This window comes from Anomaloglossus baeobatrachus, chromosome 10 (assembly GCF_048569485.1).
Source record: "Anomaloglossus baeobatrachus isolate aAnoBae1 chromosome 10, aAnoBae1.hap1, whole genome shotgun sequence".
NCBI lineage: Eukaryota > Metazoa > Chordata > Amphibia > Anura > Aromobatidae > Anomaloglossus > Anomaloglossus baeobatrachus.
In genome coordinates, this window is record NC_134362.1 from 158,464,296 (window position 1) to 158,481,496 (window position 17,201).

Genomic DNA, 17,201 nt, shown 5'->3' on the forward strand with positions numbered 1-17,201 from the left:
TACGCGTTTCCAGCCTGGAGTGGATCTTAATCCTAAAACATCTTACGCGTTTCCAGCCTGGAGTGGATCTTAATCCTAAAACTTCTTACGCGTTTCCAGCCTTGAGTGGATCTTAATCCTAAAACGTCTTACGCGTTTCCAGCCTTGAGTGGATCTTAATCCTAGGATTAAGAGCCACTCCAGGCTGGAAACACGTAAGACTTTTTTTTTAATTTGGATGTCCACCTAACAGAGTGTAAGGGGCACTTTGCACACTACGACATCGCAAGCCGATGCTTGCGATGCCGAGCGCAATAGTCCTCGCCCCTGTCGCAGCTGCAATATCATGGTGATAGCTGGCGTAGCGAACATTATCGCTACGGCAGCTTCACATGCACTCACCTGCCATGCGACGTCGCTCTGGCCGGCGACCCGCCTCCTTATTAAGGGGGCGGGTCGTGCGGCGTCATAGCGACGTCACATGGCATACGGCCAATAGAAGCGGAGGGGCGGAGATGAGCGGGGCGTAAACATCCAGCCCACCTCCTTCCTTCTGCATAGTTGGCGTGAGCTGCAGGACGCAGGTAGGAGATGTTCCTCGCTCCTACGACTTGACACACAGCGATGTGTGCTGCCGCAGGAACGAGGAACTACATCGGAACATCGGTCATTTCCAAATTATGGAAATGACTGACGCTACACCAATGATACGATTACGACGCTTTTGCGCTCGTTTATCATATCAAAGAGGCTTTACACACTACGATATCGCCTGCGACGCCGGATGTGCGTCACTTTCAATTTGACCCCACCGACATCGCAGCTGCGATGTTATAGTGTGCAAAGTGCCCCTTAGTTTTACTGAATCTGAAATAAAATGGAATTTTAAACTATTGTCACACGTGGATGTGATGTGATGTGATGCTGGAAAAAATGTTTCTATTATATGTGCATTTATTGTATAGTGTGTACATGGTTTGGTTTCTATACACACACATATGCACGTGTATACACACACACACATATATAATATATATATATATATATATGCACACACAAATAGATACAGATCCACACATACATAATATATATACATAATATATATATACACACACATACGCACATATATATCCACGTGTGTATGTGTGTATATATGTATGTGTATATGTACTGTATATAATATATATATATATATATATATATACACAGTGGAACCTTGGATTACGAGCATAATTGGTTCCGGGACTGTGCTCTTAAACCAAGTTACTCTTATATCAAAGCGAATTTTCCCATTAGAAATACTTGAAACGCAGACAATTCGTTCCACAACCCAAAAATATTTACTGTATTTATACAACCTTATTACAGTAGTACAACATAATTACAGTACACTAATACAAAATACTGTACAGTATAGTAAAAAACATAAAACAAATTAAACTGCACATTCGCTTACAATAGAATTGTTGTGTGCGGGAGGTACACTAAAGAGAAAAAATGATGTATAAATATGACAACCTTTATTCTAGTACAATATACAAAAAACACAATCTATTCTCCCCAAAATAAGGGCAGAACTAAGCCAAATGCGGGGTATGAATACACAGGCAGATTACAATACATGCAATGTGCTGTACTGTTTAGGCTAAGTTCACATTTCCGTTGTTTTGTATCAGTCACATGCGTCGCTTGACGCATGTGACTGATGCGCTGTTCAACGCTGTACAACGGATGACAAAGAACAGAATTCTTTGTCGGATTCCGTTGTGTGCGGGGGGCGGAGTTCGGGGGGGGAGGGAGCCGAGCGGGGCCGTGGCACTGAGGACATCAGTGCCGCAGGGACTGCAGGACAGGTGAGTGAGTGAGTGAGAGAGTGTGTGTGTGTGCATGTATGTATGTATGTATGTATGTATGTATGTGTGTGTGTGCACCTGCAAAGTGCGGGAGGGGGCGGAGCCGAGTGGTTGGCGGGGCCAGGCGCTGAGGATGTCAGTGGAAGTGCTGCGGTCTGCATGGCTGGGGACAGGTGAGTGTATGTGTGAGTGAGTGTGTGTATGTGCATGTATGTATGTATGTATGTGTGTGTGTGCACATGCAAAGTGCGGGAGGGGGCGGAGCCGAGCGGGGGGCGGGGCCAGACGAGGGTGTCAGTGGCAGTGCTTGTCTGCATGGCTGGGGACAGGTGTGTGTGTGTGTGTGTGTACATACATGTGCGGAGTGCGGGAGGGGGCGGGGCCGAGCGGGGAAGTGTCGGCCTCCCTGCACACGTAACCAGCCTAAATATCGGGTAACCGCAAAGCACCCGATGTTTACCTTGGTTACCCGATATTTACCTTGGTTACGGGCCTACACCGCTTAGCGCTGGCTCCTTGCACCGTTACCAGGGTAAATATCGGGTAACCAACCAAAGCTGGTGACGTGTGCAGGGAGCCAGAGAGCGTGCGCAGCGAAATCCGACGGATCTCGCTGCTCAAAAAACGTTACATGCTGCGTTCCCCCCGCCCGGCGGTCAGTCGTTCCACGACTGATCAGTCGGGCGGAGGGTGCAACGCAGCATCATCAGTCACAATCCGCTGCTCATACAAGTCTATGGGAGCAACGGAATCCGCTAAACGGATTCCGTTGTTTACAAGAGCAGCGGATTGTGACTGATAGATTTTAGCGGAAATGTGAACTTAGCCTTAGTAGAAAGTCCAGCACTGTATCCACAAATGCAAATTGCTAGACATGCTATATAGTATATACTGTACTGTACTATGGTATACTGTATACAGTACATATGTACAGAAAGTTACCTCCAGAGCGGGTCACAGCGCGGTGAAAAGACAGAACCGGAAGTGTGCACGGTGAGAATTTGCTCTTATTGCAAAGCATTGCTCTTAAACCAAGTTACAAATTTGTAAAAAGCTTTGCTTGTCTTACAAAACGCTCCCAAACCAAGTTACTCTTAATCCAAGGTTCCACTGTCAATATATATGTATATATATAATCACAAAAGTGAGTACATTTTTGTAAATATAATATATCTTTTCCTGGGACGACACTGAAGATCTGACACTGATACAATGTACAGTAGTCAGTGTACAGCTTATAAATGCATACAGTTGCACACTGAAAAAGCCAAAAATGTACAAGGGAAAATATGGCACTGCATTACTGCAAAAGAGAGATACGGATGGTTTTTAAACTAGATAGTGGCATTTAAGTTAGGTTCCCGGATTACAGAGATATACCTTGCTGTTGGTTTCCGGGCTTACATGCATTGGCCAATACATAAACTAAATCTCTCTTTGGCAGTAATTTAGTGCCATATTTTCCCTTGTTTGGCTTTTTCAGTGTGCAACTGTTTGCATTTATAGTTACTATGTTTTTTCAGTTAGCACCTGTTCACATTTGTTGGATGTGCGGGTCAGTTTTTTGATATTTCTAGTGTACAGCTTAGGCACCGCCCACATCAGCGGTATTTTGTCGCAGGGCCATATCTGGTACATATGTGTTTCAGCTTAATTTACCTCCATTGGAGTCGCGGCGGGATGCGGTCACATGCGGTTGCGTGCGTCACACCCGGCCACATGTGGTTGCATCTTGCCGTGACTCCATTAGAGGTGAATTGAACTTAAACGCATTTGTACCGGATATGGTCCTGCGACAAAATACCGCTGATGTGAGCGGCGCCTTATATAACAGTTTAATTTTGGTGTCCTCTAAATAACTCAGCACACAGCCATTAATGTCAAAACTGCTGTTCACAAAAGTGAGTACAGCAGTGTTGGTCTTGGAGGTGTGTTTGGGGTCATTATCGTGTTGGAATATGAAGAGTGGGGATCCTCCTCTGCTTCAGTATCTTACATCACATGTTGGCATTCATGGTTTCCCCAATAAACTGTAGCTCCCCACAGCCAGCAGCACTCGTGCAGCCCCAAACCATGACACTCCCACCACCATGCTTGACTGTAGGCAGGACACACTTTTCTTTGTACTCCTCACCTTGTTGCTGCCACACACACTTGACACCATCTGAACCAAATAAGTTTATTTTAGTCTCGTCAGACGACAGGATGTGGTTCCAGTAATCCATGTCCGTAGTCTGTTTGCCTTCAGTATACTGTTTGCTAGCTTCCTTGTGCATAATCTTTAGAAGAGGCTTCCTTCTGGGACGACAGCCATGCAGACCAATTTGATGCAGTTTCCCGCTTATGGTCTGTGCACCGACAGCAGGACCCCCCACCCCTGTAACCTCTGGCTATTAGTGTATTTTTATTTATTTATTTTTTTTTTTGTATTATAAACCAAATAAGAATGTTTCTATCTGTTTATTTCATGACATACGGTACAAAGTGCAGGCGGTATCATTCTATTCTTACAGGAATTGTTCATAAGATTATAATTCTGTGTCCTGAGGGAGTGATCACTGTATAGCGGTGCTATGTTTATTTGCATATTTATATAGCACATATCAGTGTACATCTTCTATCCATTGACTTGTGTACACAGCGGAGTCCATAGAGAATGCTGTATAGTTCTGCGTATTTGTAAATACTCATTGCGCCTCTACTTTGTTTAGGTGAATTAATAGCAGTTTTATTCTTATACTAGCTGTAGTACCCGAGCGTTGCTCGGGATAGTAACTGTCTCTCTCCCAGTCTCTGTGTGTCTGTCTCTGTGTGTCTGTCTCTGTGTGTCTGTCTCTGTGTGTCTGTCTCTGTGTGTCTGTCTCTTTCTAGGTCTGTCTCTTTCCAGGTCTGTCTCTTTCCAGGTCTGTCTCTTTCCAGGGCTGTCTCTTTCCAGGTCTGTCTCTTTCCAGGTCTGTCTTTTTCCAGGTCTGTCTCTGTCTCTTTCCCTTTCTGTCTCTGTCTCTCTCTTTCCCTGTCTGCCTCTTACTCTCTATGTGCCTGTCTGTATCTTGCTCTCTTTTACTATCTATCTCCCCATTGACATCTTATTACCTCACACATAAGCTTCTTATACTAATAATGCCCTTTGTTCCTATAGCAACCAATCACAGCTGTTATTAATAACCTTTAGCTCGCAGCTCCATTGACTTTAATGGAGGCAGGTTTTTGGAGAATAACTGTAAAGCACAGGGTTAAAAGTGTTAAATATTCCTGTCAAAACATAGTCTATGATGTTCCCTGATTCACATGGGGTGTCTGTGCAAAATTTCGTGACTGTAAATGCGACGGTGAGGATTCCTTTAGCGGACACACACACACACACACACACACACACACACATATATACATACGCTCAGCTTTATATAATAGATTTGTTAGTAATGAATTGATGTATCTGATGAATAACTCCCTCGAATTAGTGTTATCTATATGTAGTTTATGCAGCCGTGGAATAAAATGGCCAAGACGCTCATGCGCGCTGTCTTAAAATGCGTTAGCATGACTATATAATTAAGCAGATAAATGATTCTTGCCAACCACCTGTGAATTCCTCAACAGTCCATAATTTATTATGGGATTCCCATGTTTTTCCCGTAAAACTTTTGGCTGCCGGTGATTTTTTTTTTTGATCCATTGTCCCAAAAATATGGAAAAATAAAAGTTTGGCGAGTCGCTTCATACTCTAAAAATATTTATCTGGCTGATTTCGAGGTGTTCTGTATAATGTCTTATGACCTGATTTGCCCCCTATGTATAATCTAAATAGGAAGATTTGGTTTTCTATAGATGTTGGTTAATGTATATGTGTTTTGTCGCCTAACGCGGCTTGACTAATGTTTCCTAACAAGGAATAAATTGTTTGAAAAAGCAGCCTGCAGCATTCACAGGGTGTATCAATGCCGAGTGACAGGTCTGCGATCGGCAGAAAAGCATGGAAGGTCCCTAGACTGTAAAACAAAAGATGCGCAGAGTTAACGCTGTGCACCGCTCCCGCCGTACACCGGGTGAATCGAATGTTAATTCTTCTTTTTGCGTCGGATGCGCTTTAATTATGTTTGGCTGCAGACTGTCTGCGCTTCGGAGCGTACTGCTGCATTTCAGATCCTAATCTGCTGTGTCACTAACAAGTGTGTATCATTTGAACCTTGCAGAGGAAGGAATCAATCACGAGTGCAAGCTGTGCAACCAGATGTTTGACTCTCCGGCGAAGCTCCTGTGTCACCTGATCGAGCACAGCTTTGAAGGAATGGGAGGAACCTTTAAATGCCCCGTTTGTTTCACAGGTAAGGGTTAAATTTGACGATCCATCCCTCCAGGTGTAATTCCGGCACGGCACCGCCGGTGACTTCATCCCATTTGATGTCTCCATTACCAATCACTACTATTCCAAATCCAATCCGCTCATCTGCCAGGATCCTGATTTGATTCTGGCACACGTCTTTATTCATTCAGTTTCCTCCATTTCTCCTTTCAGGATTATTGTATATTTCTTCTTACTTTTTGGCCTGATCTTATGCAGATGATGTCATAGGGGAGTCACACAATGGAGACTGGATTTCCCAGGGAAGCCGAGGCCCAGAGAACAGTCCCTGGAGGGTCCTCGGCCGGACAGTTTTTCTGTAAATGGATACCAAATAAAAATTCTTGACATATGATTCCACTTAACGGTTTTTATTCTGACATTATACAGAGACTCCATTGTCTCCATCGTAAATGGAAAGTTTGAATCATTTCAATATTTTTTTTTATTTAAGACTGTGCAGTAAATCCGTCAATTTTTAAAGGGGTTATCCAGTGCCGCATCGGAGGCGAGTGGTGTCTATGATGTTACGACCGCGCCTACGGCTCCCCCTGAGACGGGTGCACGATCGGCAGGTATGCGGCACGCGTCCGGTTTACTAAAATACCTGCCGATCGTGCAGGTAGGTGTGGGGTCATATCATCAGATACGCTTATTAATTAAATATTTGTAAATATGCCTAGAATATTACGGTCTTAGGGGAGAACTTTTCTCCTTGCGGAGACTGACAAACCAATCTGACTGTCAGTGTTGAGGAGTCTTATAGCTGCAACGCTCCTCTGGTATATATTGGCACTAGAGTTCATCTCCATCCTACCTGAAGAGACAATTAGAATATTACGGGGAGCAATTTGCTAATACACTTCAGTTATCAAAGGTGCCTACTATTAGGCTTAAGTCATCTATATAGAATAGGATGCACATCAGTAATTCTCTATATGGTAGTTTCTCCTGCACTAAGTTTTCGTAGGGAGACTTATAAGCCGCACAATGCTCCTCTGGGAATTTAAATATGCAAATAGCTTTTTTAGAATGGAAGAGGACATGAAGTATGGAAGAAAAAACAAGGCATTGGAGCCTTGTTCATACCCAATATATTAAAAACTAAAGCAAAAATGTGCCTACAGGGCACTGAAACCTTGTACATACCCAATATATGGAAAACCAAGCAAATATGTGCCTAAAGGGCACTGGAACCTTGTAAATACCCAATATATATATATATATATATATATATATATATATATATATATATATATATATATATATTAATTATATTCCAGTGTATATATATATATATATATATATATATATATATATATATATATATTCCAGTGGGTATATATATATTTTTATATATATATATATATATATATATATATATATATATATATATACAATGCAATATATGTGTATTGGGTATTTACAGGGTTCCAGTGCCCTGTAGGCACAATTTTGCTTGTTTTTTTTCTGATATATGGGTTGTTGTGTGGAGTACGGAACCATAGGTTATTTCATTATTTAATTTTGTCCAGTAGTGCCGACCCCTTCTCTTTCTTTCTTCTCCAAAGTTTTGTGCCACCTGTTAGAAGTAGGAGCATTGCATGGTTTATAAGGCTCCTGCTTTGCAGTGATGAGCAATGAGCAGTTTGGGAGGAGCAAACCTCCCAAAACATGTCTGGAAATGGATTTCCTGGTATGGCTTCTTTTCATTTGGCCCTTAAAAATGGTTCAATAATGACTTTTAGAAGGGCTTTGGATATGAAGCCCAACCATAAACTCCATTTGCAGATACGTGTTTCAGGGTGTTTGCCCTTCATCAGTGCAGAGCAGGAGATCTGATTTATCTGGATGAGAGGCCTCTGGTGGGTGTGTAACGAGTAATGTTTCGTCTTTTGGATAATGCTATGTTGGCGTAAGGAGACTTATAAGCCATCCAATGGTCCTAGTTCCTGTCCTCTTTGAAGTGTGTTGTTTCTTCCTTTGTGATGTTCATTGCCGCAGCTCTCGTGTGTAACAGGCGGCACATGGGAGGCTGGTGCCGGGGGAGAAATTACACACAATACAACTAAATGTGTTTACAAGTAAAACTCCACGTTCCGGCACGTCATGTGTGGGAGTTTGCCCCCAGAACATAATGAAAAGATCGCTATGAAATGAAGGCTTGACCACAGGCAGCAGCCATAAATTAAAACAAATGGATGCGAATAGACAGAGTGATGATTCACATCGCTGTGCAGGTTACGGAGAACACAAGGCTGGAAAGATTATATCCCTTTGATCTTGTGTGGAGGTGTAACTTTAGAGATAATTTCAGCTCTGGGGATTTGTGAATTCAATATGAAAATATACACGTATAGCTGAAGAGGACACAAATGCTGGTGCCACCAATCTTAAAAATCAGTATTGACCCTTTAAAAAGCCTTAAAGGGAATCTGTCACCAGGTTTTTGCTCCCCCATCTGAGAGCAGCATAATGTAGAGACAGAGACTACGATTCCAGCGATGTGTCACTTACTGAGCTGTTTGCTGTCATTTTGATATAATCCATGTTTTCTCTGCTGCAGATCTAGCAGTTATACAGAGCTCATGAATATGCTGGACTACCTGGCAGCACACCAAGTAGTCCTCTAATTGTGATTTTATCAAAATAACACTAAGCAGCCCAGTAAGTGACACATCGCTGGAATCAGGGTCTTTGCCCCTACATTATGCTTATGCTGCTCTCAGATTAGGTGGCAAAAACCTGGTGACAGATTTCCTTTAAGATAAGAAGCCAATCCAGAAATTATATCTGCAGACACATGTTTCGGGGTGTTTGCCCTTCATCAGAGAAAAACAGGTGAACTAGTTTACTGGGGTCAATATTGACTTTTAGGATTGCTACGTCCAATACTTCCTGTCCTCGTCTTCTCTGAAATGACTATTTGCAGATTTAAAGAGGTTGTCCACTACTTTAAAATTGATGGCTTATCCTTTGGATAGGTCATCAAGGTCTGATCAGCTGGGATCCAACACCCCGCACCCCCGCCGATCAGCTGCTCTCGGTGCCACTGCTGGCAGCCAGAAATGCTTGAGCTGCCCCATCAATCAATAGCGGCCATGGCTGGGTACTGCACATCCACCTCCTATTGATTTGAATCTAAAGACGGCTCAGCTCCATAGCTGAACATTTACGTACTTCTGCTGCTGCCGCCGCCAGCACCAAGGACAGGTGATCGTTGGGAGTGCCTGGTGTCAGACTCCGGCCGATCAGACATGGATGACCCATCCTAAGGACAGGCCATTAATGTAAAAGTAGTGGACATCCTCTTTAAACTCCCAGGCTTATAAGTCTCCTCACGCCTACTTTATGCTCTTCACAAATATAAACAAAAAATAAGTCCGTAAACATTTTAATTTCCTGCCGCTCCAGCTGTGGTTCCCATCAGTCTCTGTTTACCTACATGACCACTGCAGCCAATCACTTGCCTCTATGTACGGCACAAGTCATGAAGTCTACCCAGCCATTTGGGTAGACTTCATGTTGATCGGTTGCTGGCAGGTAAACCAAGACCTCTGGGATGTTAACGCTGCAACAGTAAGGGATTTAAAGGTACCTAATAGTCTTTTAAAGCATATTCTGGGTTTTCAATTATATTGGGAACTCCTAAAACAGTACCTACAATTGTCCTGCTGATTTTCTTTTGAGAATGTCCATCTGATGTGGTCAGTGCTGAGGTCACACGTACTCACTGGTTTAGTCGAACCACCATTATTCTCAGACGAGTGACTTCTGCCATTGTGTAGGTAAGACAGTTAGTCAGTGACTTCTTCTCACCAACACTGGAAATATAAGTGGACATCCTTGGGGGAAATTAGAAGAATGGCAGGAGGCACCATAACAAGTAGATTCATGGATTTTGCTGGTGGCCTCCAGGTTTGTGGATCTTGACACTGCGGTACTTTGTGACCAGTCAAGTTCCAGTGTCTTATGTCTTGTGATATTCCCAGTCTGAGGCAACGTCTGACTTTTCTTCTCATCTCTAGTTTTTGTACAGGCAAATAAACTGCAGCAACACATCTTTGCAGTACACGGGCAAGAGGATAAAATCTACGACTGCTCCCAGTGCCCGCAGAAGTTCTTCTTCCAGACGGAGCTCCAGGTAAGCTCTTCTGATAATGACACCGCAATCGTAATTCTTCTCCACATAAAATCCTCTCATAATTAAAGAAAGTTTGACAAAGCCGGAAATAAATCTGCACCGATCGCTACTTTACACGGCTTAGTGTAGGTGTGAATGAAGATGATGGAAAGGCTGTTGTTGAGACAGAGGGCTGCTATGAATACGTCCTGTGGGCCCTGCCCTGAGGAGGTCGGCGATGTAATGATGATGATCATTAATGAAATGCTGAAAAATGATCATTACCCTAATGTACATGGTATAAATACATTCTTACGGCTGAGCACATTTTTTCTTAATGGGACTCAGTGTAGGACTTTCTTGTTCTGATGTGCACCATGTTCTGAAGTTTCCAGGATGGTGCCCTGGGGCACTCCTCATAGCTCCGCAAGGGATCCCATCATGCACTGTGTCTCCAAGTTCTTCCTTCAGTTCTTCAGTATCATCCAATCAGGAGACCACTACCCCCTCAAGATCAGAGGGAAAGGGTTGGGTAGCGCTCAGTACCAGCAGTCTGGAACTCTTCACATGAATCCGCTAGTGCTAGAGAGCGAGAACTTGGATTTCTCTACCATGCAACATATGACACTTCACATAGGTATGTCAGTACAAAATGACTGTTCAAACCAAGCACAGTGCATCTTCCCCACCTATTGCTATACATCCATTTCCACCCCTCTTTTCCCTTGATTGACAGCTCTGGCTTTGTAGAATAGAGAAGGGGTGAGGTTGATGGAAAACAAGTAGGTGAGAACTGAACTGTTTGGCAACGTCATGGGTGCACTGAGCGCTTATGTTAAGTTTGAACAGTCTTTTTGTGCTGATAAACTAACCTACAGTGCTCTTTTTGTCACCTATCCAGAAATTTTGAAGGGTGAAAGCCACTTCACATCTACCATTTAGAATAGCCATATCGCGTTCATAGTCCTCCTGGCACTCGGACAAGTGTGAAATTTTACAGTGGGTTGAATAGTTGGCGATCAATTCCTTAAATAGGAGGTGTCATAAAAGGGGGTGGGTAAAGGCCGGAAACAACTTTGTCCTGGTTCAGTGCTGAAACGCGTTGACACTATTTCCAATAAAATCCAGCTACTACATATTACATCTGGATTTTACATTTCTTCTACGACAGACCTAGAGTTTACTGTCCTCATTGACAATTCCCCTCGTAAAAGAGAATTGACCAAGACTTGTGGAAATGGGTTCTTTCCCCTGATATTTGCCAACGTTGGAGAGTCAGGAGACCCCCCCATATATAATAGAATTTCTTCCGGTCAACCAGAACCCTCCCACCACAAAGGTGTCCTCTTGACCGCCTTACCAAGGAGGGTAAATCGTAGAATAGTAGAGATGGAAGGTCCAACCCCCAAGCATAAGGTTTTGTGTAATGGTGGCATTTTGTCCCTACATTGTGTCCACATCTTTGTAGACTATGCGCGCACCACAAGAACAAATCATCAGTTCTATTTGTTGGTTAAAGTAATGTCTTTCGGAGGCTGAGCGGCGGCTTCACTTCCTCGGCACGGTAATGCTCCCCCAGGGTCTGTTAATGCCGATTTGTTTTTCCGCTGACATCTGTACAGCAGGTACCTTTCTAGAATGAGATCAAGTCTGGGTAAATCATCTGCCCAATACAGGGAGGGCGCGTCGATCGGTCACAAAGCAAAAAAGTGTCTGTGTTCACCTCACATGCTACTCCTCTTATTTGGTGTTAATCCGTATGAGTGAGCCCTGTGTTAGCGATTCTCTTAGGAGATTAGGCACTCTGCTGTATTCACTCATCTGGAAGCCGCTTTCAGCATCCAGCCCTTCTTTCTCCTCACCAGACATCCATGTTCTTGCAATCATAGCTAATACAACCCCGTTAATGCTTCTGCTATGCACCATGGATCTGGCATGCGGTTTGTCCCATTGACCTTGTTTTAAAGGATGTATTTAGTAGCACAGACAGAAAGATAATGTAAGATCTGTATTATCCCAGCGCAATTGTGTCTTCCTCTAACAACTTGCACATTTGGATGCCTTTTGCCTATGGTGTGCCCCCTATGCCGGCATTAAGTGACCACAACGAGAGTGGGAGGACAATAATACTATGATGTCTCAAATTATCCCAAAGGCAGTAATACGTTATCTCACTACCTATGGGAAGTATCCGCACTGCAGGTCCATTTCTGAATTTTTTTTTAATATTTGCCTTTTAGGCCAGATAAGGTTGAGATTCAACTCTTGGCCAGATTAATTAAGAATAGTGTTTCCCCAAAAAAACTTTGTGACCCGTTAGGTCAGATAAGGCACTGAGATTCAACTCTTGGCCAGACTCCTTAAAAATGGTGTTTCCAAAAAAAAACTTTTGGGCCCTTTAGGCAAGATAAGGTGCTTAGATTCAACTCGGGACCAGATTAATTAAGAATGACGTTTCCGAAAAAAACGTTGTGGCCCTTTAGGCCAGATAAGGTTGAGATTGAACTGTGGCCCAGATAAATTAAGAATAGAGTTTCCCAAAAAACGTTGTGGCCCTTTAGGCTACATAAGGCTAAGATTTAACTCTGGGCCAAATTAATTACAAATGGCATTTCCCAAAAAACTTTGTGGCCCTTTAGGCCAGATAAGGCTGAGATTCAACTTTTCGCAAGACTCCGTAAGAATGATGTTTCCCCAAAAAAAAAACGTTTGTGGTCCTTTAGGCCAGATAAGGCTGAGATTCAACTCTGGGCCAGATTCTTAAGGAATGGTGTTTCCAAAAAAGCTTTGTGGCCCTTTATGTTAGATAAGGTTGAAATTCAATTTTGGGCTACATTAATTAAGAATGACATTTCCAAAAAAGCTTTGAGGCCCTTTAGGTCAGATAAAGTTGAGATTGAACTGTGGCCCAGGTAAATTAAGAATGGCGTTTTCACAAATCTTAGGCAAGATAAGGCGCTTAGCTTCACCTCTAGGCCAGATTAATTAAGAATGACGTTTCCCAAAAAACTTTGTGGCCCTTTAGGCCAAATAAGGCTGAGATTCAACTGTGGGCCAGATTCCTTAAGAATGGTGCTTCCCAAAAAAAAACTTTGTGGCCCTTTAGGCCAGATAAGGCTCAGATTCAGCTCTGGGCCAGATTTATTAAGAATAGCGTTTCCCAAAACAACTTTGTGGCCCTTTAGGCCAGATAAGGCTGAGATTCAACTGTGGGCTAGATTCATTTAGAATGGTATTTACAAAAAAACTTTGTGACCCTTTAAGCCAGATAAGACTGAGATCAACTCTAGGCTACATTAATTAAGAATGGCATTTCCCTAAAAACTTTGTGGCACTTTAGGCCGTATAAGGAGTTGGGATTCAACTCAGTGCTAGATTAATTAAGATGGGCATTTCAGCAGTCTCATTATTATCAGAGACAGGATTACTAATACTGTAATAACTAGAGAGAGCAAAATCAATTTGCATGATTCCGATCAATGATTAGCTGAGGTGGTGTCATGTTAGCATTGCGGCATGGTACACATAGCCTGTTTAATCAAAAGAAGAGCTGGGAATGCCAGGAGGTAAGGAGGTTTGCATGTCTTCCATCCACTCATGGACTGAAGTCCTGTGAATTAATTCTCCAATCTCTAGTAACACATTTAAAGACTGTTGATAACACAGGATCCACCAATCACAATAGGCGATGTCAAAGCTCCTCGTCCCATAACAATAACTTTTGCACATGCTCATTAGATGCTTCATTTCAAACAGTAGGATCTATGTAAGTCTATTGCTGCTAATGTACATGTGTCGTTTCTAAAACAGGAAGTACGGTAGGTGGAAATTTCAAATTTTTTTATTATTAGTCAAAATTGGGATAGGAAAAAAATACATTTTAATACAAGAAAACATATAATCAATAGGTCATTTTCTAATTCCCTTTAAGTCTTCTTCTGAGAACATTTGCTGTAATATGGAAACTAAGGAAAAACAAACTCAAGTTGTTGGTTTTTCTGCTGGTTCGGAGCCAGTGAAATCCTGTCACTGCTTCTATTTTCAACTTGGTAAATACTATAAACCAGTGTCCTGATTATAGTCTTAATGGCCAACTGTTTTACCCAATTAGCATTCTTAATTACACGGTTCCTAATTTCATAAGAGCTACACATAGCAATTCTGTGCAAATATCAGCTTTCAGCAAGCTGGAAATTCAGATTTCTAATTGTGAACATGCCGCGAATATTGCGATAAAATAAGACCAGAATATCAAAATGAAATCGAAGTGTACATTTGTAAAAAAAAAAGCCAACCAAAAAATGTTTGGCCCTGGAAGAGACAAACCTAGAAATGATATGACTCTGACTTTCTTCATTTTGTCCATACAGATGTTCTTCTACCAGATTTAAGGCTGGAAATGTTTTGTAGACCAACTTTGTACCATAAATTGGACTTAAACGCTAAACTGAGCACCACTGTACCTGAACATTGGACTATAAGGACCCCCACGATCATGAGAATAGAGGTTCCTGTGTAAATTGAACAGTAGTGGTCATGTGTGACCATTGACTGTCCCTAGGATTGGTGGTCGCACCTGTTTCCTACCTTGCCATTGACATACTGAAATTTAGGCTTCCCGTTCGTGGGTTCGGTGGTTGTTTCAGCAGTCAGATCCGCAGTGATTCTGAATTTATCTATCCTTGTTTATGGGACAACTTGTTCATGGTGTTGTATGGGATAATGAAGGAAGTGGCATGTGCAAACACCAAGGGGAAATATGGGAATTTCAGGACACAAGGGGAAGTGATGATAATTAACATTGAAAGGGTGAAGATATCTGCAGGGTCCTAAAAGGAAAGGGATTAACCCCAAGAAGAGAATTCATAGGATACCATTTACACCACAACAGGAGGAAAAAATGTCAGGGAACAGTTTGTGTAGCCAAACACTGTCCCTAGGAGTGGTGGTTGCACCTACTTCCTAATCTTTCCATTCACATGCTGAACTTTGGGTTTCCTGTTCTTGGGATTGGTGGTGGTTTTAGCAGTCGGAGCCCCAGTGATCATGAATTTATTATCTGTGCTTGTTTATGGAACAACTCCTTCATAGGGTTGTATGGGATAATCAAGGAAGTGACCTGGGAGTGGGCATGTGTGACCATTGACTGTCCCTAGGAGTGGTGGTCGCACATGCTTCCTACCTTTCCATTGGCTGAACTTTGGGCTTTCCATTCTTGGGATTGATGGTGGTTTCTGCAGTTTAACCCCCAGTGAAAATGAATTTATAATCTGTCCTTGCTTATGGGACAACCCCTTCATAGGGTTGTATGGGATAATGAAGGAAGTGGCCTATGAGTGGGCATGTGCGACTACTGACTGTCCCTAGGAGTGGTGGTCGCACATGCTTTTTACCTTTCCATTGACATGTTGAACTTTGGGCTTTCCATTCTTAGGATTGATAGTGGTTTCTGCAGTTGGACCCCCAGTCATTATGAATTTATTATTTATCTTTGTTTAAGGGACAACCCTTCGTAGGGTTGTATGGGATCATGAAGGAAGTGGCTTAGGAGTGGGCATGTGCGACTACTGACTATCCCTACGATTGGTGGTCACATCTGCTTCCTACCTTTCCATTCACATGCTGAACTTTGGGCTTCCCGTTCGTGGGATTGGGGGTGGTTTGAGCAGTTGGACCCCCAGTGATCATGAATTTATTATCCTTGTTTAGGGAACAACCCCTTTATAAGGGTTGTATGGTATAATGAAGAACGTGGCTAGGAACAAGAAATATATAATAAAAACCAGGATTTCACTTCGTGGTTAATTCTCCACCTCTCCGATAGTCCTTTATAAGTTTTGTAATGGTGACATCTCGTATATAATTTTCATGATCGCTTTAACCATGCAATGACCTCCACAATGCCAATTACATATATGGCACCTGTTGAATATTACTAATGGATGGGACTTCACTGTTTGGCTGGGGATATAGTTTAATAGGGTTTTCCCAAGTTTGAAAATAATCCCTTATCCTTAGAGGGTAACTTCACAACTGCTCAGATCTCCACCAATCCCCATAACTCTGGGTGTGAAGACCCGCGTGTGAATGGAGCGGTGGTCGATCATACACACTGCCGCTTTCTTAATGAGAGCACTGAAGATCGCCAAGCGTTGGGGATCATTCAAACTTCCATAGTCACTCTAAGTATGGGGAAGTACCTTGCATGTGGTGACAGGGAAGAAAAGAGAAAACCCTTTGGCTAAGAAAAGGGGAGATAGTGACCCCTGACCAAACTTTACACTGGTCACTGGCTCCACTGACCACCCTAGATATGTTCCGCACCTATGCGCTGAGCAGGATACTAAGCCCTGGCTGAACCTATGCTGACCCTAGGAAGGGAACGGAAGGGATGAGTGCTTATTGAACTCCACAAAGTTGTAAAGCACACACAGGGGAATGTAAGGAACAACTTTCCTCCAGGATGACTCTGAGAGGTTGAACAGCACCAAACTGTGTAACTTCAGAAGGATCCAAGCCAACTGCTTGCATCCAAGGCTTGTGTATAAATAAATCTCATCAGGAAACACCAAGGGAAAATATGGGTATTTAAGGACACAAGGGGAAGTGATGATAATTAACATTGAAAGGGTGAAGATATCTGCAGTGTCCTAAAAGGAAAGGGATTAACCCCAAGAAGGGAATTTATAGGATACTATTTACACCACAACAGGAGGAAAGAATGTCAGGGAGCAGTGTGCGTAGCCAATTGCTATGACCTTCTTCAGCCGTACTGAGTGGTCCACACACACTAGGGCCAAACTCTGAACAAAATCACTGAAGGAACTAGGGTAATTTTTCTCGTATGTGAAAAAACCCCAAATGTCTAAAGAAGTGTTTAAACTGGTATTTTTCTCTCCTAGAA

General features: G+C 42.7%; 1 protein-coding gene across 1 annotated transcript in view; it reads left to right on the forward strand.

The window, feature by feature from the left end:
* Nucleotides 1-17,201, forward strand: part of ZNF423 (zinc finger protein 423) — a 373,454-nt gene that overhangs the window by 335,819 nt on the left and 20,434 nt on the right. Inside the window, exons 6-7 of the mRNA XM_075325752.1 lie at nt 6,026-6,157; nt 10,203-10,318. Coding sequence (XP_075181867.1) covers nt 6,026-6,157; nt 10,203-10,318 — 248 coding nt within the window. The remainder of the gene's footprint in view (nt 1-6,025; nt 6,158-10,202; nt 10,319-17,201) is intronic.